The sequence below is a fragment of the Dendrobates tinctorius genome, unplaced genomic scaffold (assembly GCF_039654945.1).
Source record: "Dendrobates tinctorius isolate UK_male_01 unplaced genomic scaffold, ASM3965494v1 ptg000070l, whole genome shotgun sequence".
Classification (NCBI taxonomy): Eukaryota; Metazoa; Chordata; class Amphibia; order Anura; family Dendrobatidae; genus Dendrobates; species Dendrobates tinctorius.
In genome coordinates this window covers 84,219,316-84,235,055 of record NW_027361738.1, presented here as the reverse complement: position 1 = coordinate 84,235,055, position 15,740 = coordinate 84,219,316, and the positions used below count along the sequence as shown (strand labels likewise).

Here is a 15,740-nt window from a genome sequence, read left to right as displayed (position 1 = left end):
GCGTGAACTTATGGTTACGTCGGCAGCCCTCCTTCGTCCCATAGGACCCAAGAGGACGCCACATCTGCATTGTGCTGCTTGTATTAAAATTGCTTGCATTTCTTCCATGGTATTCCTCCCCAAAGCCCAGGAATCTGCTGAGGCTGAGAGCAAACATTGTTAATGGCTGTTAGAGAGGAGAAAGAGAGGGACATGTAGAGGAGGGAGGGAAGGACATGGATGGAGGGAGGGAGAGGAAGAGGAGGGGATGAGGCTGCTGCTGCTGCTCTTGCCTTCCACAAACAGAATCAGGGAGAGGGAAGATGCAGCTGCTGCTGGGGATGAACCTCATTGCTGTGAGATGTGGCCCCCTCCTGCTGACAGGTACATATGTGCGAGCGTGTGGCCCCGCGTCCCCCTGCACATAGCCGCCCAGGCACACACAGCACTGGCAGGATGTGCGGTGTGTGGGTGCAGTCTGCCACATCTGCTGCAATGTATCCGTCATGTATCCGTCCTCCATCCCAGCAGAATGAATTTGTCATTTAAGTATCCGAGAAAGTAACAGATAAGGCCTGTTTCACACATCTGTTTTTTAGCTCATTTTTTAGCGGATCCGTTGGCGGATTGAAACAAACGGGTGTCACCGGACCGTCATTTTGACGGATCCGGATAAGGCAGAAATTTAAAGGAAGAGAGAGAGAGAGAGCATGCGCACTGCAAAATGCGGATCCGGCCGGCCAAAAAAAAACGTTTCATTATCCGTCCGGGCAAGTCGGCGGACACCAAAATTTTGGCGGATCCGTATAAAAACAGATCCAACGGATGACCATCCGTCAAGATCTGCCGGTAATGCAACTCAATGGGAAAAAAAACAGATCCGCCAAGAAAAATGGCGGATCCGGTTTTTTAGCAAAACGGCGGATTTTGACTGATGGTGACATACGGATGTGTGAAAGAGGTCTAAATGACAAACTCATCCCTGCTACATGTGGTAAACCCATTTTTCGCACCCATCGATAATGGTAGCCACATACGCCAAAAAAGTGACCAACACCCCCCCCCCCAATTCTTATAGGTTTCATCTACTCGCTTATGCTGTACAATCATAGGGATGACTACGGCCGTGTACTACACCCGTGCACCCTGGGAAATGGCAACATTGCAATGCAAATTCGGACCTATGCTGGAGATGTCGATCTGGCACCTATCTATGGGACGACGCTGAACATTTGTCTATAGAACGGTGCCGCTAAGGACAAATATGGCAGCACAAAGATTAAAGGAAATTTGTCATCGGAAAATAACCTATCGATTAAATCTCTGTGTATTTGTTACATTATGTTTCTTTTTCATATTACAATCTTTATAAAAAAAATATCTTGCAGTTTTCACAATTTCTACTAGGGCTATTTTAGACTCTTCCTTTCTGTTCTTTTAGCAAGAGTTTTCAGTGGGCTTATTACCAGCAAAGGCAGAGGCAGGCATACAATGGCAGGTAACACCTCTCTACACAGCTGATATACAGGATCCAACAGTAAGGCTGTGTGCACACGCTGCAGATTCACCTGCGGATTTTTCCGCTCGGATTTATCGAAAACCGCAGGTAAATGCGCAGATCAAAAGACCTGCTGTTTATCCGCAGTTTTTCTGCGGATTGGTCTGCGGGTTTCCCCTGCAGCTTGACACCTGTCATGGGGCAGATGCCAAATCGCTGCGGAATCCGCACAAAGAATTGACATGCTGCGGTTTTGAAATTTTGTTTTTGATATGTTATAATGGTACTCTACACCGCAACAAAAACTGCTGCGGATCCGCAGGGCCAAATCCGCTGCGGATCCGCAGCAGAATCCGCAGCGTGTGCACACTCTAGCACTATGTGATATCACAGCTCACCTGCTCCTCCTCCTGTACAATGACTGATAACACCTCTATACACAGTAGATAACACAGGATCCATCATTCACAATAGGTGATGTCACAGCTCACCTCCTTCTCCTGTACAATGACCGATAACACCTCTATAAACAGCTGATAACAGAGGATCCATCAATCACAATAGGTGATGTCACAGCTCCCTCTCCATTCACAATGACCTTTGCACACGCTCATTACATGGTTCAAAACTAGATAGTTGTTAGAGTCTGTTCATTGTGGCTAATGTGCAAGTGCAATGGCTGATGTGAAAGCTAGATTTTTGTTTTCAAGCGCAGACTGTGATATGAAAAAAAACCTTTTAAGTAAACTAAAAAGTGATTTAAATTATAGGTCATTTTATCATGATATCTTCTCTTTAACTTTTGGTCGTAATTATCTAATAATTGGTTATCAAAGCAAATAAAGTGCAGCTGAAAAAGAAAAAAAAAATAGGATTCATACACAAGGACATGTAACCCTCCTAACCGTGTTCAGGGCGTCATTTAGCTCCTAATTATGGAGCCTTAGAAAGTCTATAATGGTTCCGCTTAGGATATTATATAACGAGAGGCCAAAAGGCAGATAGGAGACAAATTCTGCAGTGTTTCTTAATGTTCCTAAGCCAAAAACTAACAAATAAAATGACATCACCAAACAGGGGCATAACAACCGCAGTCGTAGAGGTAGCGACCGGGCCCTTACAGATGGGGGGCCCGCCGATGCCAGCAGAAACTTCAACTGGGTAAGATGTCAACAGTGCATGTGATCGGGGGGCGCAGGGCAGTGACGTCATATGGGCCTGACACTTGCACACTGATGTCATCTGCAGGCTTCAGGAGGGAGAGTGGAGAGAAGGTGAGTATTTAGTATTATTTTTAATCAGTGAATACAGCGTGGCCATACTACTGCATAGATGACCATGGGCGGTGCATTATATTATATATTATATGGAGGACTATGGGCTGTGCATTATATTATATATTATATGGAGGACTATGGGCTGTGCATTATACTGCATGTCGGAATCTGAGGTGCATTATACTTTATGGAGGACAATAGTCTGTGCATTACACTTTATGGTAGACTATGGACTGTACATTAAACTTTGTATAGGATTATGGGCTGTGCATTATACTTTATGGATGACTATGGGATGTGCATCATACTTTATGGATGACTATGGGATGTGCATCATACTTTATAGATGACTATGGGCTGTGCATTATACTTTATGGATGAATATGGGATGTGCATTATACTTTATGGATGAATATGGGCTGTGCATTATACTTTATGGATGAATATGGGATGTGCATTATACTTTATGGATGAATATGGGCTGTGCATTATACTTTATGGATGAATATGGGATGTGCATTATACTTTATGGATGACTATGGGATGTGCATCATACTTTATGGATGACTATGGGATGTGCATTATACTTTATGGATGAATATGGGCTGTGCATTATACTTTATGGATGAATATGGGATGTGCATTATACTTTATGGATGAATATGGGATGTGCATTATACTTTATGGATGACTATGGGATGTGCATCATACTTTATGGATGACTATGGGATGTGCATTATACTTTATGGATGAATATGGGATGTGCATTATACTTTATGGATGAATATGGGATGTGCATTATACTTTATGGATGACTATGGGATGTGCATCATACTTTATGGATGACTATGGGATGTGCATCATACTTTATGGATGAATATGGGATGTGCATTATACTTTATGGATGAATATGGGATGTGCATTATACTTTATGGATGACTATGGGATGTGCATCATACTTTATGGATGACTATGGGATGTGCATCATACTTTATGGATGACTATGGGATGTGCATTATACTTTATGGATGAATATGGGATGTGCATTATACTTTATGGATGAATATGGGATGTGCATCATACTTTATGGATGACTATGGGATGTGCATCATACTTTATGGATGACTATGGGATGTGCATCATACTTTATGGATGAATATGGGATGTGCATTATACTTTATGGATGAATATGGGCTGTGCATTATACTTTATGGATGAATATGGGCTGTGCATTATACTTTATGGATGAATATGGGATGTGCATTATACTTTATGGATGACTATGGGATGTGCATCATACTTTATGGATGAATATGGGATGTGCATTATACTTTATGGATGAATATGGGCTGTGCATTATACTTTATGGATGAATATGGGCTGTGCATTATACTTTATGGATGAATATGGGATGTGCATTATACTTTATGGATGACTATGGGATGTGCATTATACTTTATGGATGACTATGGGATGTGCATTATACTTTATGGATGAATATGGGATGTGCATTATACTTTATGGATGACTATGGGATGTGCATTATACTTTATGGATGACTATGGGATGTGCATCATACTTTATAGATGACTATGGGCTGTGCATTATACTTTATGGATGACTATGGGATGTGCATTATACTTTATGGATGAATATGGGATGTGCATTATACTTTATGGATGACTATGGGATGTGCATCATACTTTATGGATGAATATGGGATGTGCATTATACTTTATGGATGAATATGGGATGTGCATCATACTTTATGGATGAATATGGGATGTGCATTATACTTTATGGATGAATATGGGATGTGCATTATACTTTATGGATGACTATGGGATGTGCATCATACTTTATGGATGAATATGGGATGTGCATTATACTTTATGGATGAATATGGTGTGTGCATTATACTTTATGGATGAATATGGGCTGTGCATTATACTTTATGGATGAATATGGGATGTGCATTATACTTTATGGATGACTATGGGCTGTGCATTATACTTTATGGATGAATATGGGATGTGCATTATACTTTATGGATGAATATGGGATGTGCATTATACTTTATGGATGAATATGGGATGTGCATTATACTTTATGGATGAATATGGGATGTGCATTATACTTTATGGATGACTATGGGATGTGCATCATACTTTATGGATGAATATGGGATGTGCATTATACTTTATGGATGAATATGGGATGTGCATTATACTTTATGGATGACTATGGGCTGTGCATTATACTTTATGGATGAATATGGGATGTGCATTATACTTTATGGATGAATATGGGATGTGCATTATACTTTATGGATGACTGTGGGATGTGCATCATACTTTATGGATGACTATGGGATGTGCATCATACTTTATGGATGACTATGGTTTGTGCATTATACTTTATGGATGACTATGGGATGTGCATCATACTTTATGGAGGACCAAGGGCTGTGCATTATACTTTATGGATGACTATGGGATGTGCATCATACTTTATGGATGAATATGGGATGTGCATTATACTTTATGGATGACTATGGGTTGTGCATTATACTTTATGGATGAATATGGGCTGTGCATTATACTTTATGGATGAATATGGGATGTGCATTATACTTTATGGATGACTATGGGATGTGCATCATACTTTATGGATGAATATGGGATGTGCATTATACTTTATGGATGAATATGGGATGTGCATTATACTTTATGGATGACTATGGGCTGTGCATTATACTTTATGGATGAATATGGGATGTGCATTATACTTTATGGATGAATATGGGATGTGCATTATACTTTATGGATGACTATGGGATGTGCATCATACTTTATGGATGACTATGGGATGTGCATCATACTTTATGGATGACTATGGTTTGTGCATTATACTTTATGGATGACTATGGGATGTGCATTATACTTTATGGATGACTATGGGATGTGCATTATACTTTATGGAGGACCAAGGGCTGTGCATTATACTTTATGGATGACTATGGGATGTGCATCATACTTTATGGATGACTATGGGATGTGCATCATACTTTATGGATGACTATGGTGTGTGCATTATACTTTATGGATGACTATGGTTTGTGCATTATACTTTATGGATGACTATGGGATGTGCATTATACTTTATGGATGACTATGGGATGTGCATCATACTTTATGGAGGACCAAGGGCTGTGCATTATACTTTATGGATGACTATGGGATGTGCATCATACTTTATGGATGACTATGGGATGTGCATCATACTTTATGGATGACTATGGTGTGTGCATTATACTTTATGGATGACTATGGGATGTGCATCATACTTTATGGATGACTATGGGATGTGCATCATACTTTATGGATGACTATGGGCTGTGCATTATACTTTATGGATGACTATGGGATGTGCATTATACTTTATGGATGACTATGGGATGTGCATCATACTTTATGGATGAATATGGGATGTGCATCATACTTTATGGATGACTATGGGATGTGCATTACACTTTATGGATGACTATGGTTTGTGCATTATACTTTATGGATGACTATGGGATGTGCATTATACTTTATGGATGACTATGGGATGTGCATTATACTTTATGGATGAATATGGGATGTGCATCATACTTTATGGATGACTATGGGATGTGCATTACACTTTATGGATGACTATGGTTTGTGCATTATACTTTATGGATGAATATGGGATGTGCATCATACTTTATGGATGACTATGGTTTGTGCATTATACTTTATGGATGACTATGGGTTGTGCATTATACTTTATGGATGAATATGGGATGTGCATCATACTTTATGGATGACTATGGGATGTGCATTACACTTTATGGATGACTATGGTTTGTGCATTATACTTTATGGATGAATATGGGATGTGCGTAATACTTTATGGATGAATATGGGATGTGCATTATACTTTATGGATGACTATGGTTTGTGCATTATACTTTATGGATGAATATGGGGTGTGCGTAATACTTTATGGATGAATATGGGATGTGCATTATACTTTGTGGATACTATAGGGGTGCATTATACTTTATGAATGACTATTGGCTGTGCATTAAAGTTTATAGATGACTATGAGCTGTGCATTACACTTTATGGAGGTCTATGGGTTGTCCATTATACTATGTGAAAGATTTGGGCTGTATACTATACTAATATAGAAGTGCATTATACTGTATGGAGGACTATGGGGTGCATTATATTATATGAAGGACTCTGGGGAAGTGCGTTACACTATATGGGAGACAATGGGGTGCATTATACTATATGGAGGTGTATGGACTGTGCAGTATGCTATATGAAGCATATCGACTGTGTAATGTATTAATATGGAGGTGCACGATATTATATGGATGACTATGGGGGTGCACTATATTATATGGATGACTTTGCGCTGTGTATTATACTATATGGAGAACTAAGGGCTGTGCAGTATAGTATATGGAGGGTGATGAAATGCATTATACTATATGGATGACTGTGGGCTGTGCATTATACTATATGGAGAACAATGGGCTGGGCAGTATATTATATGGTGGGCTATGAAATTCATTATACTATATGGAGGACTATGAGGAGTGCATAATACTTCTGCTATGGGGTCCCATTTCTTCTTTGTAGGCCCCTGGTGAATATAATATTTAGCTTTTTTCTATACATTAAAGAACAGCGACAGAACGGGGAACATATATACCAGGATGGGAGATGTATATACCAGGATGGGGACCAGGATAAGGGACATATACCATGATGGGGGATATATAAAGCAGGGGTACACATGTCACTGTTGAGAATCTGGGGTTTACAGTTATACAGTAAGTATAGTAAGGAGTCATTCCCGGGCCCCGGTCATTATGGGGCCGCTCTGTCACATAGGGATTACAGTACATAGTATTGTACATGGTGCATGGACAGAGGTCGGCCATCACTGATTTCGCATTAATCTGTAAGTGAAGCTTCTGCTTGTGACTGAATTGTAAGGACTGTTCTCCAAAAGAACAACACTTGGGAAGTATGTGAGAGGTGGAGCGTGGGCGTGAATGGGCAGAAAAGTATCACAACACACGCAAATGCCAAAAAATTACCAAATCTGGTCATAAACTGTGCAGTCTGCTTTTTTCTGTGCGTTACATAATACAGTATATCGGTTGTTCTCGTCCTAAACACTTTATTTAGAGCAGCGTGCGCGGCTTATCTGTATCCAGCGCCAGGACAAATAAAGCAACGCTGGCTGAGCGGTAGTGTCTGTGTATTATCCTGAAAGGGAAAGATTATTTTTAGTAGTTTGTTGTCTTGAGATTATTACAGTTTATTACGGTTTCAAATCAGTCTATAAGAAGAAACCGAGTCAGATTATAAATATATAACACTAGCTGGAGAGCCCGGCGCTGCCCGGGCATAGTAACTGTGGTTAGTTATAACATATTATAATGATTATATTGCACATATATTGTCGCTGTTGAACATAGCAACGCTCCCAAACTGGTATACGGAACACAACCGGCGCCATTTTGTTGAAGCTGCATTTTTTTAAACACAATATTAACCCCTTAACAACTGCCGATACGACTTCTAACGGCAGCAGTTAAGGGGCCTTATTCCTCCTGCACCTCCTGCTCCTTCTTTTTACACAGCCTCCTCCTGCACCTCACGCTCCTACTTTATACACAGCATTTTTCTGCAGCACAGCTTTTCTCCTTTATAGTCGCCTCCTCCGGAAGCACCTCACACTCCTCTTCCATATACAATTGGAAACACTTGATCCCAAGAGAACTTGTACTAATTGCAATAAATCATATCATATACACAGCCTACTTCTTCTGCAGCGCCACACTTTTCTCCTTTAGACCTCGTTCACACGTTATTTGGTCCGTATTTGTAAGCTAAAACTTGGGAGTAAAACAATCAGAGGAAAAGCATATTAGAAACACATCACAACTTGTGTATTTTTCTCCCACTCGTGGTTTTGACTTTTAAATACTCAGGTAAAGTACTGACCAAATACTGAACGTGTGAATGTGGCCTTATACACAGCCTCCACCTGCAGCGCCTCACTCTTCTCTATACACAGCGTCATACTGCAGCAGCACCTCATTTCTCATTTTCCCATCATACCTCTCATTTTCCCTCACTCCTCTCATTTTCCCCTCACTCCTCTCATTTTCCCCTCACTCCTCTCATTTCCCCCCTCGCTCCTCTCTTTCCCTCACACGTGCACAGCAACTTCCTGTTATGAGCACAGCGGTGTAATCCATGAGGCGCCTCCCTTTACCTTGGCATCATGCCTCACAGGAGCTGCTCAATTCTATAAACGACGGAGCAAGATGTGGCCTGTGCCTGTCGCACACTGATACTCTGAAGTCGGCAGCCCTGATTGTAGCTCGCAGTGGCTGGGACGTCGCAGCCGTTGAGTTTTGCAGGGTTGCTTTCTAGGATAATGTGTCTCTGCCCGTGTGCGCTAACAAGGTGGGTTGTGTGGACGGAGCTTTGAGTGTGGAGTGAGTGTGGATATGTGGAGTGGGTGTGGCTTGATACATACACACATACATGCACTCAGCTTTATATATATAGATTACTAATTCTGTACTGAAGAAAACCAAAAACAAGACAGAAAACACAAATATCCTAAAATAAAAAGAATAAACTGTAAAAATTGCATGAAGGTAGTAATAATAATAAGGGTATTTAGTAAACATAATTTTGATCAAAAGAATGTACAAGCCATCCCACCACATCAAGTGGAAAGAGTTAGGACTGTCCCACAAGGGTTGCCTTGACGTGGCGGCATGGCTTGTACATTCTTTTGATCAAAATTATGTTTACTAAATACCCTTATTATTATTACTACCTTCATGCAATTTTTGCAGTTTATTCTTTTTATTTTAGGATATTTGTGTTTTCTGTCTAGTTTTTGGTTACATTCTGCATACATATTAACTTCCTTTTTCAGCTCAGACCTCAGTTTTTTAATTCTGCATTGACCCTGAGTTACATACTGTATTATCCACCAGAGCTGCACTCACTATTCTGCAGGTTGAGTCACTGTGTACATACAGTACATTACATTACTGATTTTGAGTTACATCCTGTATTATGCTCCAGAGCTGCACTCACTATTCTGCTGGTGCAGTCACTGTGTACATACATCACATTACTGATCCTGAGTTACATCCTGTATTATACTCCAGAGCTGCACTCACTATTCTGCTGTTGCTGTCACTGTGTACATACATTACATTACTGATCCTGAGTTACATCCTGTATTATACTCCACAGCTGCACTCACTATTCTGCTGGTGCAGTCACTGTGTACATACATCACATTACTGATCCTGAGTTACATCCTGTATTATACTCCAGAGCTGCACTCACTATTCTGCTGGTGCAGTCACTGTGTACATACATTACTGATCCTGAGTTACATTCTGTATTATACTCCAGAGCTGCACTCACTATTCTGCTGGTGCAGTCACTGTGTACATACATTACTGATCCTGAGTTACATTCTGTATTATACTCCAGAGCTGCACTCACTATTCTGCTGGTGCAGTCACTGTGTACATGCATTGCATTACTGATCCTGAGTTACATCCCATATTATACTCCAGAGCTGCACTCACTATTCTGCTGGTGTAGTCACTGTGTACATACATTACATTACTGATCCTGTACTGATCCTGAGTTACATCCTGTATTATACTCCAGAGCTGCACTCACTATTCTGCAGGTGGAGTCACTGTGTACATACAGTACATTACATTACTGATTTTGAGTTACATCCTGTATTATGCTCCAGAGCTGCACTCACTATTCTGCTGGTGCAGTCACTGTGTACATACATCACATTACTGATCCTGAGTTACATCCTGTATTATACTCCAGAGCTGCACTCACTATTCTGCTGGTGCAGTCACTGTGTACATACATTACATTACTGATCCTGAGTTACATCCTGTATTATACTCCACAGCTGCACTCACTATTCTGCTGGTGCAGTCACTGTGTACATACATCACATTACTGATCCTGAGTTACATCCTGTATTATACTCCAGAGCTGCACTCACTATTCTGCTGGTGCAGTCACTGTGTACATACATTACTGATCCTGAGTTACATTCTGTATTATACTCCAGAGCTGCACTCACTATTCTGCTGGTGCAGTCACTGTGTACATACATTACTGATCCTGAGTTACATTCTGTATTATACTCCAGAGCTGCACTCACTATTCTGCTGGTGCAGTCACTGTTTACATACATTACATTACTGATCCTGAGTTACATCCTGTATTATACCCCAGAGCTGCACTCACTATTCTGCTGGTGGAGTCACTGTGTACATACATTACAATACTGATCCTGAGTTACATCCTGTATTATACTCCAGAGCTGCACTCACTATTCTGCTGGTGCAGTCACTGTTTACATACATTACATTACTGATCCTGAGTTACCTCCTGTATTATACTCCAGAGCTGCACTCACTATTCTGCTGATGCAGTCACTGTGTACATGCATTGCATTACTGATCCTGAGTTACATCCCATATTATACTCCAGAGCTGCACTCACTATTCTGCTGGTGTAGTCACTGTGTACATACATTACATTACTGATCCTGTACTGATCCTGAGTTACATCCTGTATTATACTCCAGAGCTGCACTCACTATTCTGCAGGTGGAGTCACTGTGTACATACAGTACATTACATTACTGATTTTGAGTTACATCCTGTATTATGCTCCAGAGCTGCACTCACTATTCTGCTGGTGCAGTCACTGTGTACATACATCACATTACTGATCCTGAGTTACATCCTGTATTATACTCCAGAGCTGCACTCACTATTCTGCTGGTGCAGTCACTGTGTACATACATTACATTACTGATCCTGAGTTACATCCTGTATTATACTCCACAGCTGCACTCACTATTCTGCTGGTGCAGTCACTGTGTACATACATCACATTACTGATCCTGAGTTACATCCTGTATTATACTCCAGAGCTGCACTCACTATTCTGCTGGTGCAGTCACTGTGTACATACATTACTGATCCTGAGTTACATTCTGTATTATACTCCAGAGCTGCACTCACTATTCTGCTGGTGCAGTCACTGTGTACATACATTACTGATCCTGAGTTACATTCTGTATTATACTCCAGAGCTGCACTCACTATTCTGCTGGTGCAGTCACTGTGTACATACATTACATTACTGATCCTGAGTTACATCCTGTATTATACTCCACAGCTGCACTCACTATTCTGCTGGTGCAGTCACTGTGTACATACATCACATTACTGATCCTGAGTTACATCCTGTATTATACTCCAGAGCTGCACTCACTATTCTGCTGGTGCAGTCACTGTGTACATACATTACTGATCCTGAGTTACATTCTGTATTATACTCCAGAGCTGCACTCACTATTCTGCTGGTGCAGTCACTGTGTACATACATTACTGATCCTGAGTTACATTCTGTATTATACTCCAGAGCTGCACTCACTATTCTGCTGGTGCAGTCACTGTGTACATACATTACAATACTGATCCTGAGTTACTTCCTGTATTATACTCCAGAGCTGCACTCACTATTCTGCTGGTGGAGTCACTGTGTACATACATTACAATACTGATCCTGAGTTACATCCTGTATTATACTCCAGAGCTGCACTCACTATTCTGCTGGTGCAGTCACTGTTTACATACATTACATTACTGATCCTGAGTTACCTCCTGTATTATACTCCAGAGCTGCACTCACTATTCTGCTGATGCAGTCACTGTGTACATGCATTGCATTACTGATCCTGAGTTACATCCCATATTATACTCCAGAGCTGCACTCACTATTCTGCTGGTGTAGTCACTGTGTACATACATTGCATTACTGATCCTGAGTTATTTCCTGTATTATACTCCAGAGCTGCACTCACTATTCTGCTGGTGGAGTCACTGTGTACATACATTACAATACTGATCCTGAGTTACATCCTGTATTATACTCCAGAGCTGCACTCACTATTCTGCTGGTGCAGTCACTGTTTACATACATTACATTACTGATCCTGAGTTACCTCCTGTATTATACTCCAGAGCTGCACTCACTATTCTGCTGATGCAGTCACTGTGTACATGCATTGCATTACTGATCCTGAGTTACATCCCATATTATACTCCAGAGCTGCACTCACTATTCTGCTGGTGTAGTCACTGTGTACATACATTACATTACTGATCCTGTACTGATCCTGAGTTACATCCTGTATTATACTCCAGAGCTGCACTCACTATTCTGCTGGTGCACTCACTGTGTACATACATTACATTACTGATTCTGAGTTACATCCTGTATTATACTCCAGAGCTGCACTCACTATTCTGCTGGTGCAGTCACTGTGTACATACATTACATTACTGATCCTGAGTTACATCCTGTATTATACTCCATAGCTGCACTCACTATTCTGCTGGTGCAGTCACTGTGTACATACATTACATTACTGATCCTGTACTGATCCTGAGTTACATCCTGTATTATACTCCAGAGCTGCACTCACTATTCTGCTGGTGGAGTCAATGTGTACATACAATACATTACTGATCCAGAGTTACATCCCGTATTATACTCCAGAGCTGCACTTACTATTCTGCTGGTGCAGTTACTGTGTACATACATTACATTACTGATCCTGTACTGATCCTGAGTTACATCCTGTATTATCGACCAGAGCTGCACTCACTATTCTGCTGGTGCAGTCACTGTGTACATACATGACATTACTGATCCCGAGTTACATCCTGTATTATACCCCAGAGCTGCACTCACTATTCTGCTGGTGCACTCACTGTGTACATACATTACATTACTGATCCTGAGTTACATCCTGTATTATACTCCAGAGCTGCACTATTCTGCTGGTGCAGTCACTGTGTACATACATTACATTACTGATCCTGAGTTACATCCTGTATTATACTCCAGTGCTGCACTCACTATTCTGCTGGTGCAGTCACTGTGTACATACATTACATTACTGATCCTGAGTTACATCCCGTATTATACTCCAGAGCTGCACTTACTATTCTGCTGGTGCACTCACTGTGTACATACATTACATTACTGATCCTGAGTTACATCCTGTATTATACCCCACAGCTGCACTCACTATTCTGGTTGTGCACTCACTGTGTACATACATTACATTACTGATCCTGAGTTACATCCCGTATTATACTCCAGAGCAGCACTCACTATTCTGCTGGTGCAGTCACTGTGTACATACATTACATTACTGATCCTGAGTTACATCCTGTATTATACTCCAGAGCTGCAATCACTATTCTGCTGGTGGAGTCACTGTGTACATACATTATATTACTGATCCTGAGTTACATCCTGTATTATCGACCAGAGCTGCACTCACTATTCTGCTGGTGGAGTCACTGTGTACATACATTACATTACTGATCCTGAGTTACATCCTGTATTATACTCCAGAGCTGCACTCACTATTCTGGTGCAGTCACTGTGTACATACATTACATTACTGATCCTGAGTTACATCCCGTATTATACTCCACAGCTGCACTTACTATTAGCTGGTGGAGTCAATGTGTACATACATTACATTACTGATCCTGTATTGATCCTGAGTTACATCCTGTATTATACTCCAGAGCTGCACTCACTATTCTGCTGGTGGAGTCACTGTGTACATACAATACATTACTGATCCTGAGTTACATCCCGTATTATACTCCAGAGCTGCACTTACTATTCTGCTGGTGCAGTTACTGTGTACATACATTACATTACTGATCCTGTACTGATCCTGAGTTACATCCTGTATTATCGACCAGAGCTGCACTCACTATTCTGCTGGTGCAGTCACTGTGTACATACATTACATTACTGATCCCGAGTTAAATCCTGTATTATACCCCAGAGCTGCACTCACTATTCTGTTGGTGTAGTCACTGTGTACATACATTGCATTACTGATCCTGAGTTACATCCTGTATTATACCCCAGAGCTGCACTCACTATTCTGCTGGTGCAGTCACTGTGTACATACATTACATTACTGATCCTGAGTTACATCCCGTATTATACTCCAGAGCTGCACTCACTATTCTGCTGGTGGAGTCACTGTGTACATACATTATATTACTGATCCTGAGTTACATCCTGTATTATCGACCAGAGCTGCACTCACTATTCTGTTGGTGTAGTCACTGTGTACATACATTGCATTACTGATCCTGAGTTACATCCTGTATTATACCCCAGAGCTGCACTCACTATTCTGCTGGTGCAGTCACTGTGTACATACATTACATTACTGATCCTGAGTTACATCCCGTATTATACTCCAGAGCTGCACTCACTATTCTGGTGCAGTCACTGTGTACATACATTACATTACTGATCCTGAGTTACATCCCCTATTATACTCCAGAGCTGCACTTACTATTCTGCTGGTGGAGTCACTGTGTACATACATTACATTACTGATCCTGTACTGATCCTGAGTTACATCCTGTATTATACTCCAGAGCTGCACTCACTATTCTGCTGGTGGAGTCACTGTGTACATACAATACATTACTGATCCTGAGTTACATCCCGTATTATACTCCAGAGCTGCACTTACTATTCTGCTGGTGCAGTCACTGTGTACATACATTTCATTACTGATCCTGTACTGATCCTGAGTTACATCCTGTATTATACTCCAGAGCTGCACTCACTATTCTGCTGGTGTAGTCACTGTGTACATACATTGCATTACTGATCCTGAGTTACATCCTGTATTATACCCCAGAGCTGCACTCACTATTCTGCTGGTGCAGTCACTGTGTACATACATTACTGATCCAGAGTTACATCCTGTATTATACCCCAGAGCTGCACTCA

General features: G+C 40.9%; 1 protein-coding gene across 5 annotated transcripts in view; it reads left to right on the top strand.

The window, feature by feature from the left end:
- The first annotated feature begins 251 nt into the window (after positions 1 to 251).
- Positions 252 to 15,740, top strand: part of SGCE (sarcoglycan epsilon) — an 88,091-nt gene continuing 72,602 nt past the window's right edge. For 2 of the 5 annotated variants that reach the window (XM_073582063.1, XM_073582060.1), the window contains exon 1: positions 266 to 363. In XM_073582063.1, coding sequence (XP_073438164.1) covers positions 303 to 363 — 61 coding nt within the window. In that variant the 5' untranslated portion in view covers positions 266 to 302. Of the gene's footprint in view, positions 364 to 9,116; positions 9,279 to 15,740 lie in introns of those variants that run through there. The other 3 variants (XM_073582064.1, XM_073582062.1, XM_073582065.1) reach the window with 3 other exon arrangements.